At 36.2% G+C, this 13,818-nt stretch overlaps 1 protein-coding gene across 12 annotated transcripts in view; it reads right to left on the minus strand.

Annotated features, from left to right (window-relative positions):
• Positions 1-13,818, minus strand: part of LOC129770678 (collagen alpha-1(XVIII) chain) — a 742,307-nt gene that overhangs the window by 601,531 nt on the left and 126,958 nt on the right. For all 12 annotated transcript variants that reach the window (XM_055773649.1, XM_055773645.1, XM_055773650.1 and 9 more), the window contains exon 3: positions 2,780-2,800. In XM_055773649.1, coding sequence (XP_055629624.1) covers positions 2,780-2,800 — 21 coding nt within the window. The remainder of the gene's footprint in view (positions 1-2,779; positions 2,801-13,818) is intronic.

Below are 13,818 nucleotides of genomic sequence, written 5' to 3' on the forward strand. Positions count from 1 at the left end.
TAGCTGAATGTTCAAATCAAAATATCTCTATATGTGGAAAATTCTTCAGATCATGATATAATTATAGTTTTGAATGTCAATGAATCATATATTTCAAAGCAAGAATCAACCAGGCAAACCTAATTCACCAGGTAAAAGTATACCGTCGTATTCTGAAATACAATCGGGTTAGAATTACCCGAACGGATCGCAATTTTGCATTCTGTAATCCGTTCGACGACTCAAGTTCAATCGAGCTATGCATCCTAGCCACACTCTACCGTATCAAACATGTGTTCTATGTAACAGAGTAATAAGAGTAAAAATATGAATATGAAACACACTTGCAATACACTTGTTGTTTGTCATATAACAACGAATATATTCGCTAAAAATTATCTAAATGGCAGCATAACGTTTACCGGGTCAGCTAGTAATAATGATAATAATACTAAAATGTTACTTTACATTTTTGTTGATAATATTAAGATTACGCGCTAAACATATTTTATTCATAAATAAAATAAAATCTTCTTCATGTCCAAACCTACATTGCTAAGTGCGCAACACTTCCCCCAGCCGCATTCTAATCTGGCCCTACAGTTGCATTCGCGTAACTTTCATTCACATGACTTCCACTCACGACACTTCTCCACGCAACTCTTTCAACAGATTCTCTTCTGTTGCTCACACAATTTCCCCCGAAATCTACATAGAATAGCCGCGTCATCGACAAATTTTCCCATATCGGAATATGCTGCAGAATTCGCCAGTTATTAATTGTTATAATTTTCTTCGCTGCACAGCAGATTAATCTCTTTAGTTTGCGAAAATGAAATGAAATAAAATGACGTTGTACTGGAAAAATATATACTAAGACACCCGACATCATCAGCACGAGGGAAAAAAATCATCAACGACGGTAGCAACGTATTACTATTGCATTCAGAATCTACAAAAACATCACTAATGAGCAAGCAGGTCTGTCGCAGACGAAAGACCAAAATACTCTCACATGGGAATGTATTCGTGTACAGTACACAACAGTAACAATAAATGTCGCATAACATTTCCACTGTGTGACTGTAGTTAAAAATTCAATCGCGTGACTGTCACGGGACAAGTCATGAGATTACTGTCGTGATGCAGTACATTTGGTACCCCTGGTCACTGCCAGTGTTGGAAAAAATCATCTTCGCTAAGATCAAATGCATAGATTATCGGGCTAGGTTGCATCGAAAACCTATATATTCCAAACGAAAATTAAAATGACAAATCCAGGCAACCATTGAATATGAGCAAATGAACTTTTGTCCTTCAATATGTTTTGATGTTTATTTTTTTCCACCCAGTGTCAATTTCATCTTGATTATCGGAAACGTCAGAACTGAATTTCATTTCAGCCAAATGAATATCAGCTGTTGTTAACTTCTAACCCGAGGCTGCTGTGTGCGGTTGGGTTTTGCAGTTGCCGAATGCCGTAATCGGAAATACCTTATGAAATTCCCGATGTCGCAAATGACTTGACGGTAGCTGAAACCACTCGTTGTATTCATTCTGCATATGCCGTCGCTACCGTCTCGCCAAATAAAATTTATTTTGAACTTAAATTCACTGCCAGAACGAATATCGTTTCGGATGTGATGAATATCAATTTGTTGCTTTTGATATCCAAAGTATAAATAACAGCGAAGTTATGAACCCCACTCAATGTCGCATTCGTTCATTATAGCAAATTTGCTCATGCAACAGTGATATGAACAAAATGAACTCGTTTGTTATTGTCATCAATATAATGAGGGCAGTGTGTTTCAAGCTGAAAAAAAGTCATTTACACTGGAACAAAATCATATTCGTTTCTCGTGAATATTTGTTGATATTCTAAGACACTGGTCACTGCTGTTTCATATGAGTCTGCTTTTACATGATAGAAGGGAACAGTATCATCACCCCTTGCAATCAATCAATCTTTGCACTCTGTTCCTCTAATTTGTATATCGGCTTCAAAATGTAATGTTAAAATAGTGTTGAACATCATTTGTATTTTTTCTTTGCAGTTAAAATTTTAGTTTGATTGACACCAAACTTTAGCAATCTCAAATAAAATTTACTTCGCTATAGGGCTGAATAGAAGCAATAATATGAAACAAAAAACTTTGAAATGAGGCGATTTTATGTGCTCATGATCGCCGGTTTCACAGCGCAGCACCCAGTTGGCCCAGGGCCAACAGCGTTAAACGACATTCATAAACAAACAGAACTGGCGTTAATTGACAACTTTAAGTCTGAATAAAAGTGTCAATAAGCTAGCGTCGAAGTATTTTTCCCCGTGAAGAATCGTCGGGCGGGCGAGCTCGCGAATCCTGCTCGACCCCCGCTGGTCACAGAATGGGTGGGGGGCCAAGAGGAACAAATGATGGACAGAAAGCCCCGCCAGAGAAGATGTGATAATGAGACGGGGGGAGAAGTGAATGAATAAATTGAAATTATGACAGCGTGTAAGTATGCTAATAAATTTTAATTAATTTGCAGAACGAGCTTCTCATTGCGCCCAACGTCCGTCTCTGAGGGATGAGAACGAGGTTGCTGTGTGGCGGCGGTGGAGGGTAGATATGAACGATGAGCGATGCTTAGATTGTCAACATTAACAACCACATAAATTGTTGCGTCGATGGGAGCTGTACCAGATAAGTGGTCTGTCTAATGATGGTGGAAAAAAAAGTCATGTCTATCGACAGTTGGGAGTCATTAGTGGATGATATTGAGGGTCGAGACATAACTTTTCCCTGTTAAGACTTACCTTTTAAGTTCCATCGAGTTCCTGAAATGGGAATAAAAAGAAACGATTAGATGAAAATTTCAATGAAATACCCCAAGCTCATTTTGTCGATAACAATATGATGAATGAAAACGACCGCAACCGCGTGATAGTGACTAAGTGTCGCAATCGTAATCAGCAATTGGCGTGTTTATGAACTCTACACTGACTCTAACCGCATGCCGGATTCAATTGCTTCCATCCATTATCGCACTTCGGACAAATTGTTCTAGTTCATCTGGGAGCGGTTGCGAACCTCACAGATTGCGGGTTGTGATTTCATCGAAGCCTCGGATAATCGCGTGAGGCCGGTCCGGTCACAAAAAGTGGACCTAAGACATAGGAAAAAAAACTTAAATGACAACCAACATAAAGATTGTCTGGGTAAGTTCCCGGTTGATTCGGATAGTAGTGAGGCTCAAATTTTTTTTCTGAATACCAATCAGCCGTTCAGAAACTGTTTGTTTCGAACGTCCCCAAAAACTTCGTGCACTCTAATCTCGCTACGAACCGGTGGAAGTCATGTTCGCAGGCCGTCATCAAACGACCGACAAGAGTTAGTTTAAATGTTGGTCCGGGCAGGCGCTAATCCAGTTTGAAGTGACTCTTGCTGGTGACCCTTCCACCGCCATCCTCCGCTCGTTTCGACACAAGAGTGGCGCAAAACCGGGTTAATGAGCGGATTCGCTTCGACGCATTCCGATTAGATCTTGGTGTCAATTTTACTGGGTACTCTCTTAATTCCGTCCTACCGGCAAATATAGCGTGTGCATGGGTGCAGCGCTGAAATGCAATACCACCAGCAAATAGTTCATCGTCCGTCATCCGGGGGGAGAAGTGCACAGTTGCCGTTTGTGTGCCAGAACTTCCCTTGTTTTCTTATAATAACAACTACTTCTTTGATCATTTTTTCTCGCGTCTCGCAGCAAGTTGAATTCTTGTAAATATGTTATTTTTATATTCTCCGGCATAAGTTATTTTTTTCATGTTCACTAGAACCTGTTGCACTTCATTTCTTAAAGTGTCTACAAATTTGTTCAACGCAAAGCATTTGCAAGTAATTAAACGTGGACCGGGATGGCAATACGAAACTCCTCCAGGAACGTTAGTGCCATCAGACATCCCTCAAAAATACTAAAAAAACGCTTTGACACTTTGTTCTAATATCTTGAAATGCCTCATGCACTGATAATATAACTATCAAATTATATCACAATTGCTTCTTTAAAGTAATCCCTTGGTTTCACTATCATTTCACATGAGAACTACATTTGAATTATAACATAATCGGCAGAAATCTTACAACACTACTCATTATCGTTTGTGTTTAACGTTTTCTTAGCGTGAGCACGTAGAATTTACCCGTTCATAAATATTTAAATTTCTCCCGTGTTTTATCAGTTCTCATCATCGTTAACAGTTTACTGTGATTTTTTGGTAAGTGTTTCACTGTTGACTATAAAATACAATCAAGTGTAATGTAATTTTCGTCCCAACAATGACAAAATAAAGTGTCCGAAATTTGAATTCAATCCGTCCGAAATTTGATTCAGTGTCCGTTTGATTCTTATTCGCTTCATTTGAAAAGCATTTTATTCGATAATTTTTTTATGTTTTCAATCAAATAGGTACCAAAGTAGAAAGCTTAAAAGCATATTGAACAATTTTTTAAAAAATATCAACCAATTAATACCTGTGCATAAAGTTTAGATCTGTTTTCTGCGTCATATGCATAAGCGTCCGAAATATGATTCAGAACGGTATTTGCGAAACAACATTGGGCGAACGCGATGGATTTAGGACATATCGGAGAAGTTCTATTTCAGCATTTTTACATTTTTTAGCATTTTACTCCAATGAAGAAGCAAGGATTCCAAGCTTGAACTACTATAGTAGTTAGGATAGAGTTAAAGGGGACGTATTTTTTCATCATCTGAAAAATACACAGATTATTTGTCATTCTTTTTTCTGAGATATTGCAATGGAAAAAAATAAAAAAATAAGGAAAAGATTCAGGTGTAATTTTTGAAAACGGAGTCGGACCAAACATTGAATTCCATCGTAAAATCCGCTCGAATTGCTCTGAGATTCCAGAAGCTCGTTCATTCATTAAGTTTGATTGCAAACAAGTTTTTGTTTTTGTTTTTTTTTTCATTATTATTAATAGTCTCTCCTGTCTCGTTTACATTTGTTTTTGTTTTTTTTTCTCGAATGGAAGGGAACGAATTCTTCAGAAGGGTTTTCTGTAGTTTCGCGTTCAAGAAAAAAAAAATCTTCGACCAATAATGACTCTGTACCTGACGAATTTCATGCCAACTCGACTGCCCATTGGCAGCAACATTTCAGATTGCAGTGAAATGTTGTGACTAGTTGTTAAGAAGGACCAACATTTTTTTCTTTCTTTTTTATAAAAAATGTATAAATCGAAAACTATCATATCTACAAAATTCTGATTAAACACATGTCTTCTTCTTCTTGAATGGCGTTAACGTTCCTTGTGGAACTTTTGCCGTCTTAACGTATGCATTAACTAGCGTCATTCATTAATACTTAGTTGAGATTTCTTAAGCCAAATAACACGCCTTTAATGTATTCCGAGGGGCAAGGGCGTGACCACAGTGCAAGTCGAAGGAAATTTCTTTGACGAAAAATCCCCCGGCCAGAACGGGAATCGAACCCGAACACCCGAACATCCGAACAGTGTGAGACGCTAACCACTCGGCCACGGGTGCATAAGTGCACATAAAGAAATGTAGGAAATTATTTAAATTTTCATAAAAAAGTATTAAATTGAAAAAAAAACATACTGAAAAAAAAATATTTGAAAAATAGAAATTCATTCAAAACGGATTTTGAAAAAATACAACTAATCCTAATTTTGTTTAAAACCGAGATAACGATATAGTGTATTCGACAATGTTTCAAACCTTATTAAAGAGCTGAACATGTAATTTTATCGAATACATAAACTTTCTATCTTTGACTTGTGCCTTTTTTGAAATTATAAGGGCTATTCGCATCTATTTTTTTTTTAATTAAAAAAACATTTTTTTCTGAAAAAAATGAATTTCAATTAAAAAAAATATATTTTTCAATGATTTTTTTCATATTTGCTTGTTATTTTTGAATGAAAACTTAAATAATTTACTACATTTCGTTCTCTAACCAACATTTCGTAGGTCTTATAGCTCTTGAGTAACTTTTTTTTTAATTTGACAAATTTAACAAATTTAAAACAAACAACGAGCAAATTCAAACAAATCTCATTAAAAAATAAATATTTTGAAAATTAAAGTTTATTTTTCTCAAAAATATGCTTTTTTTAAATTCTGAAAAAGTAGATATGAATAGTCCTCACCATTTCCAACAAATCAGCCATACATCGAAAGATGGGTTCTTTTACAGGGAAACAGTTTTTCCAACAACATTTTCATGTTTTCTTTGGAAAATTATTATTAATATTTAGCTCGTAACATGTATGTATAAATTATCACGGTTTTCATGTCATGCATATTTTTTTCTATTTGGAAATATGTCAAAAACATGTCAAACGCGAGAATTTGCACACAAAAATGTTATGAGTGAATTATTATTTTCTCAGGAGTTTTCATACAAAAATAACATGTATTCCAGAAACTATAAAAAATAGAAAGTTGAAGTCTTCGACAAAAGCTCATATTTCAATGAGATCTGTAACTTCATCGAATACGTTAAATCGCTATCTTGACTTTAAACAATATTAGGATTAGTAATAATTTTCTCAAAGAAAACATGCAAAAGTTGTTGTTAGAAAAACTTTATCCTTGTAAAAGTGCCCATCTTCCCATGTATGGGTCACTTATTGGAAATTGAAAATTGGAAATATATTTTTTTTAGAATTTTAGGAAAATACGCTTTTGAGAAAAATAAATTTCAATTTTTGAAATTTTTAGCAAATTCAACTTCAATGCACAATGGTCCAGGAGATGCATTTAAGTGGAAATTAGCATTTAGAGCTTGACAGTTATTCTCTAGACAAAAACTGTCTTAGACAAAGTTGTTACATATGATAGAGCGCTCATTTTTATGTTATCCAAAATAGGGTGACAAAAATTTTCGATGAAATAAAAAATATAACTTTCTTATTTTTAGAGATAGAGGTAAATATGGTTCGACAAAGTTGTAGTCCCAGTTATTTGAGACATCTTTATAGAACAAAGTTTATCTCTATCTCTTAAACTAATCGTTATAGCGCCTTCTTTCTAAGTTACGTTAGGGTCACCATGAAAAAAACTATTTTTTTGCTCTAACTTTTATATTTCAAATTTTATATGCAAACTGTCTTCGAAAGACTTTTAGAGCTTACTAATACAAACATTTTTCGATGCAGAAATTGTCGATATCTCAACTTCACTCAAAGTTATTTATATTTCTTCACAAAAATACGCTCTCTTCAATTGTTTGTCATTCTTTCTGGGGCAAACATAAACAAAGTTTATTGACGGAATTTGAAAGAACATATTTCACTCTACATGATGTGTGATTTTCTAAACTATGTTATTTCTTGTGTTTGAGTAATTTAAAATTGAAACCATGAGTTTTTAGGTGAAAAACCATCAATAACTTTGAGTAGGATGAAGATATAAACAAGTTCTGCATCGCAAAATGTTGTTATCGATAAGCTCTAAAAGTCGTACGAAGACAGTTTTGATGTAGAATTTGAAATATAAAAGTTAAAGCAGAAAAAACACGTTTTTTCATGGTCACCCTAATGCAGCTTAGAAAAAAGCGCTGAATCGATTATGTTAAAAGATAGAATGTTTTTTTGTTCTACAAAGTTGTTTAAAATAACTGGGGCTACAACATTATTGAACTATGTTTATCTCTATCTATAAAGATAGAAAAGTTAGATTTTTCATTTTATCGACAATTTTGGTCACCCTATTTTTGATAAAATAAAAATGAGCGCTCTATCATATGTAACAACTTTGTCGAAGACAGTTATTGTCTAAACAATAAATATCTTCCACAAAGTTGTTTTTAGCGCTTTCTATCTGAGTTGCATTAGGGTAACTATGAAAAAACGGTTACAACTTTTATATTTAAAACTCTACATCAAAATGGTCTTCGTACGACTTTTAGAGCTTATTAATACCAATATTTTACGATGCAGAACTTGTTTATATATTCATCCTGTTCAAAGTTATTGATGAGTTTTCATCCAAGAACTCATGATTTTAGTTTTAATTTACTCAAACACAAGAATTATTTTATAGTTTTTAAAATCACATATTATATAGAGTGAAATCTGTTCTTTCAAATTCCGTGAACAAATATTTTTTAAGTTTTCCCCAGAAAGAATGACAAACAAATGAAAAGAGCGTGTTTTTTGGGAAGAAATATAAATAACTTTGAGTAAAGTTGAGATATCGATAAGTTCTGCATCGAAAAATGTTTGTATTAGTAAGCTCTAAAAGTCTTTCGAAGACAGTTTGCATGTAAAATTTGAAATATAAAAGTTAGAGCAAAAAACAGCTTTTTTCATGGTGACCGTAACGTAACTTAGAAAAAAGGCGCTATATCGGGTATTTCAAGAGATAGAGAAAAACTTAGATCTTCAATGATGTCTCAAATAATTGGAGCTACAACATTGTCGATTTATGTTCACCTCTATCTATAAAGATAAGAAAGTTAGATTTTTTATTTCATCAACAATTTTGGCCACCCTATTTTCGGCAACATAGAAACAAGCGCTCTATCATGAGTAACAACTTTGTCTAAGACAGTTTTCGTACTGTCGAGCTCTAAACGCTAATTTCCACTTAAATGCATCTCCTGGACCATTGTGCAATGGAGAAGCAAGGATTCCAAGCTACATTCTGGAAAGGTTCAACTATGTAATCAAACTATACTAATCTACATTTAAAACTCATGCGATTTCCCACTTTTATTCATTTCAACATTCATGCGTTTGTACTGTATACTGTACATATATTTTTCGAACGAGAGAAGCTCAAGTGCAAAAGGATAGTTTTCCATGCACATCAATATTCATCCAAAAATTACTATTTTTAAATGGTCGATTGGATAGAGGATTGCACCGAAGACACTCATCATAAATTTGTATAACATCGCGGATCGTGAATGGGATTTCCCTCTGTACGGAGTATATTATTCGCGCTCTCGGTGAAGCACGGATAATTCCGAGTACTGCATATTTCATCAACGAGGAGCGCTGGTCGAATGCGTGCAGAACCCGAACCGTTGTTACTCCGCCGCTCCAATTGCAGAACAAACAGTTTACTTCTTCGCCGCGGCCAATTTGCATCCAGCAGGCAGGAGAATTACAATCGAGTAGATATGCACACAAGTAACAACAGAAGCAAAAAAAAAATATACACTGAGAGAGAGGCAGAACATCCTGCAAAACGTGAATAATTTGTGTCCTACTGCAGCCATAACGAAACAGAAGCAAACGGCATTGGCAAATGTTTCACGAAAAAAAAATAATAAAACATCGGCATACTCGCCTTGGTTTGAATTCATGCAAACTGCAAACTCATATCAGTATCTTTGGTTGGATTCATAAAATTTGGAACAACGAGCTTGAATTGTGATGAAATCAATACTTTTCCACGCAGCCCATGACAACACGCGGCATGGACCCGGGCCGCGCTTGGTAGCCTGGGCGGAACACACGTTCGCTCGTTTGTTAGAATTTTCTTTCCTTTTGTTGCCTTCGGTCGGATGGCTGACGGATTTCTCGGGAGTTTGGTTCTTTGGTGGGTTTTCCTCGTTTCGGTCAAGTTACAGACTTGGGGGGAAGAACGCGGCTCGGAAACAATATTTAACGAAAGAATTATTTATAAGCAGAATTCCGTGGATGACTGCAATGATAGAAACGACGAGCTGACGATTGAAGAACTAGTTCAGTGAAGGAATATTTGGGAGGTTTAGTTTTTTTTCCTAATAAACGCATCTCCGTTTGAGTATTTAAACAGAGTTATTGTTTAACTGAGTATTAGGGTAACTTGGAAGAAATTTATTTGTTGCGTTTTGCGTTTAGTCAGAGTTGCAAACCTTCCAGTTTTTCCTGTATATTGCCAGCTTTTTTAAGCATGCCAGTGAAACAGCCAAAGGCAAAACATCCCCATTTTTGTTTTCAATTTTCACAGTTTTATCCAGTTTTTTTTTATTTTTTCAGCATTTTCAAGTTTTTTACTGGCACACAGAAAGCACACAGAAGTATGGTATGTCGGGATTTCACTAATTTGGCTCCCTTCAATTGACATTCAGTTCGATCAGGAAAATTGGGTCAGTTTGGATAATGTTTATGTTGGTGCCGCTATTGAAATGATGATCAATAAATATTTGTCAGCATGAACAATTTAACACAACGCCGTCGCTGATTTGAAGGCCAATTCGATGAGGTTTTACATAACACCCTGTAATCAAGTTCCAAAACATTCTGATTTCAATGATAAACATCAATTATTCATCAACATGACGATACTTGATCCAACTATCGCCATAGAATGGAAGCATATTTAATTTGTTCCCCTTCTACAAAATCTTCCACATGTTTGCGAACGAAATTATATTCAGGAAATCGATAATGAATTTAGGGATATCCGAAACCTGGATTTTACTGACTTCACTGTTAGCGAACGCCAAGATGTCTCTTTTGGGGTAGAATTTTATCCAAAAAAGTTATGGTATTAATTTTTCTTATCCCAAATTAACAACAAAAAAATTTCAATATTCTTCCGACGGAGCTAATAAATGATCGGTCTCGAGAAGTCATTAGGGGCGTATCTAAGAAAAGACTGCCCCGATTTGTTCACACTAAAATGTGTATGACCATTAGGGTGCCTATGAATGTATGGGAAAGAATCGACCCTAAAATTTCAAAAAAATTACTCTATACAAAATGTTCACCATCTCGAAAAAACACCCTATGCCGAATTTCAGCTCGGACTTAAGGGAGAGTGGTGCAAAGCGGTCAAAGTTAGATTTTTTTGAAAATCGAAAAATCACCCAAAGGGGGAGTAAAGGAAACCGGGGTTCTCGAAAAAAATTTTTTGATGCCAAATGTTTTGAAATTGCATGAAACGTCGAGATCTAGTGTCATCTCGAAAAATTTTTTTTGGTGAGAAATCGCCATTCTGAGACATAGTTTTCTTTCGGAGTATGAATCAAAAAGTATGGTTTTGGGTGCCAATAAAAATAGTTATCTCGATTTTTCATTCGTAACTTGCTACGAAATGTTGATTTGCACGATAATATACCCTATGTAAAATATTAACTCATTCGGACTTCATTTATTGGTGTCGCAGATGTAAAATTTAAGTTTTTTGATAATCGAAAAATTACCGGAAATCGGGGTTTAAAAAAATGTTGATGCCAAATGTCTTAAAATTGCATGATTTACAGATTTTTCAGGCGAATTCTCGATTTTCGGTGATTTTTTGATTTTCAAAAAAACATAAATTTTTGATACAATTTACTAGTACCTTTGGTTATTATATTTTTTTTAAGCTAAGATTTTATGTTGATATCATTATCTTTTATATTTTATCTCTATTGTCAATTATTGACTCTAAGCTTTGCAAAAGAAAGTTCGAGAGCAATTTGATCGAAAATGATTGAAATCAATCAATTTGAATCAACTTCAACTTTTTCTCAGATTCTCAGAAAAGCCTAACTGGCATTTTTTGCTGCTTTTACTAAAGCTGGGAATGACGTAACTTTTGCATTAAAAAATGGACAAACATTGCCGATTTTTCATGGGTTTACCTTCACACGCACTGACGAAACTACCCATGCAGCATCAATCATAGTGATCCATGAGTAAGCAGAAAAAATTCTATCAGTCGAACTTTAACCGTGATGGCGAAAACGGACATCGTTCGGCACTTTGTGGACACCAGATACGCCCGTTCCGGCATCTACAACATCTTGGCCCTATTGGACAACAATCAGAGCATCGAAAGAAAGCCCGGTTCCGGACGGCCGGCGACCCTGAGCGACAAGAAGCTCCAATTGCTGAATGCTGAAGCGGAAGATCGAGTGAAAAGTGGTTACATCGCTGCGTGCGCTTGGCCGGGAGATCGGAGCAACCGATCAAACACTGAAAAAGTACCAGGCGAACATGAACATACATGTCAGGAAGCGGAATTCTCGTTCACTTTTCTCTGAGCTGCAGGCAACTGCAGGCTAATGACGCAGCGGCAGCTGCTGAATAAGATGGCCAAGTTGATTTTCCCGGCGAATGGCGAAGCGGCGGTGGTGATGGACGACGTGACCTATCTTTCCCTGGATGGCAACGACTGGCGAGGCACTTCGTATTTTCCTTCCCCCACGAAGGAAGTGAGCTCCGAAGTGAAGTTTATTTCCCACACCAAGTTCCCCAAGAAGGTGCTGCTGTGGCTGACAATCGGCGAGAAGAGGATGTCAAAGCCGCTCTTCTTTCCGGACTGACCGTGAAAGGGGAAATTTATAGTACGAAGTGTCTGCCCGAAGTTGCGTTGTTCATTAAGAAATACCATAAGGGCGAAGACGCGGTGTTCTGGCCGGATCTGGCGTCGACTCACTACTCGAAGCGATCGTTAATGGAGATGGAGCGGCTGAATATCGATGTGGTACCCAAGTCGGCGAACCCGCCCAACGTCCCCCAGCAGCGACCCATCGAGAATTTCTGGGCAAACTCCAACAATTTTGTCGCGAAAACTGAGAAGGAATTGATAAATAAAACGAAGAAAGAACTCAAAAACATGCCTACACGCATGTTTTCGTCCGCCATGGCGAATGTCCTGGTTAACTGCCGGAAGGCCGCTTTCAAGGGCGTAGAATTTTTTTTGCAAGTAAGCTAATATAATTACCTCCCATGGGGAATTTATCAAACTCAATTATATGTCTTAATTTTTTTTTATCACCATCCGAAAAAAGTCATTTTTTTAATGCAAACGTTACTGTTTGTGACTAACAACAACTCTTGCTAACCTTTTTTGTTCTCTTTCTCATTTATTCTGTATCGTATTTATTTCCACTCTTTTTTTTTGCGGGGCATTGCTTGTGTCAAGATCCATGATCGATATTTTTCAATTATTGAACAGATTATTTAAAAAAAATCTGGTGTAAAAATATTTCAATTGATTGATACAAACATCTCTGCATGCTATCAAGAACAGGTGAAGTTTACCAGTTTAACTTTATTTTACACACCCAGGTCGCTTATTCTGCGCGTTTTGAATTTTATGTTTCCCCTCGAGCTGTGAACGCCAGCGAATATTTTACTTGAAGTTTATCGCTGCAACTGTGTGCATCTGTTAGACGCGTGTTTGATGCTCGTTGAATGGCAATGCACGGAAGATGCTTCTCGTTAAATACTATACTAGTGCAAGGCGTGCATTGATATGAAAAAACAAATTGTGACACACAGTCTATCGCAAAATTGAGTGTACAAATGCTACTTGACGATACTTTCCATTTATTTGGTATCAAATATTTTGAATACTGCAGTGACCCTCTCCCACGAATAGAACATCTCAGATAATTTCAATATGAATAAGTATTTACAATAAGAAAGATTCCTACTGAAGATAGGGGAGAATCCAACCAAGGATTTTCCAACAGGAACGATGGAATTTTCCATACTGTGCCAGTTGAAAATTCCCTACACATAGCAGGTAGCCAGTAAGTTAGTTCTAACGTTTTTAGAGTTCTGTACATCCTCACAGAGGGATCGAGGATTAGAGAGAAAAAATAAATCAGTTGATAGTTGAACATCGAGAAGAACAGTTGTTTCTCTCGATAGAACAAAAAAGAAAAGTGCCCCAGACCGCTCGGGCGTTACAATACATTGATTCTTTTGATGCATATTTATTACTCACACATTTGACTAGCTGTACGTGCAATAAAATTCCGAGAAAAGCTTTCTGCTAATTGTTTATTCCTAAAAATTGAAAATAATCTCTATTCTAGGTATCGCAAAATTGAGTGTACACCGTAAATTTCTCCGAACAAATTAGTCTTGTAAGTAA

This window comes from Toxorhynchites rutilus, chromosome 2, assembly GCF_029784135.1.
Source record: "Toxorhynchites rutilus septentrionalis strain SRP chromosome 2, ASM2978413v1, whole genome shotgun sequence".
Lineage (NCBI taxonomy): Eukaryota > Metazoa > Arthropoda > Insecta > Diptera > Culicidae > Toxorhynchites > Toxorhynchites rutilus.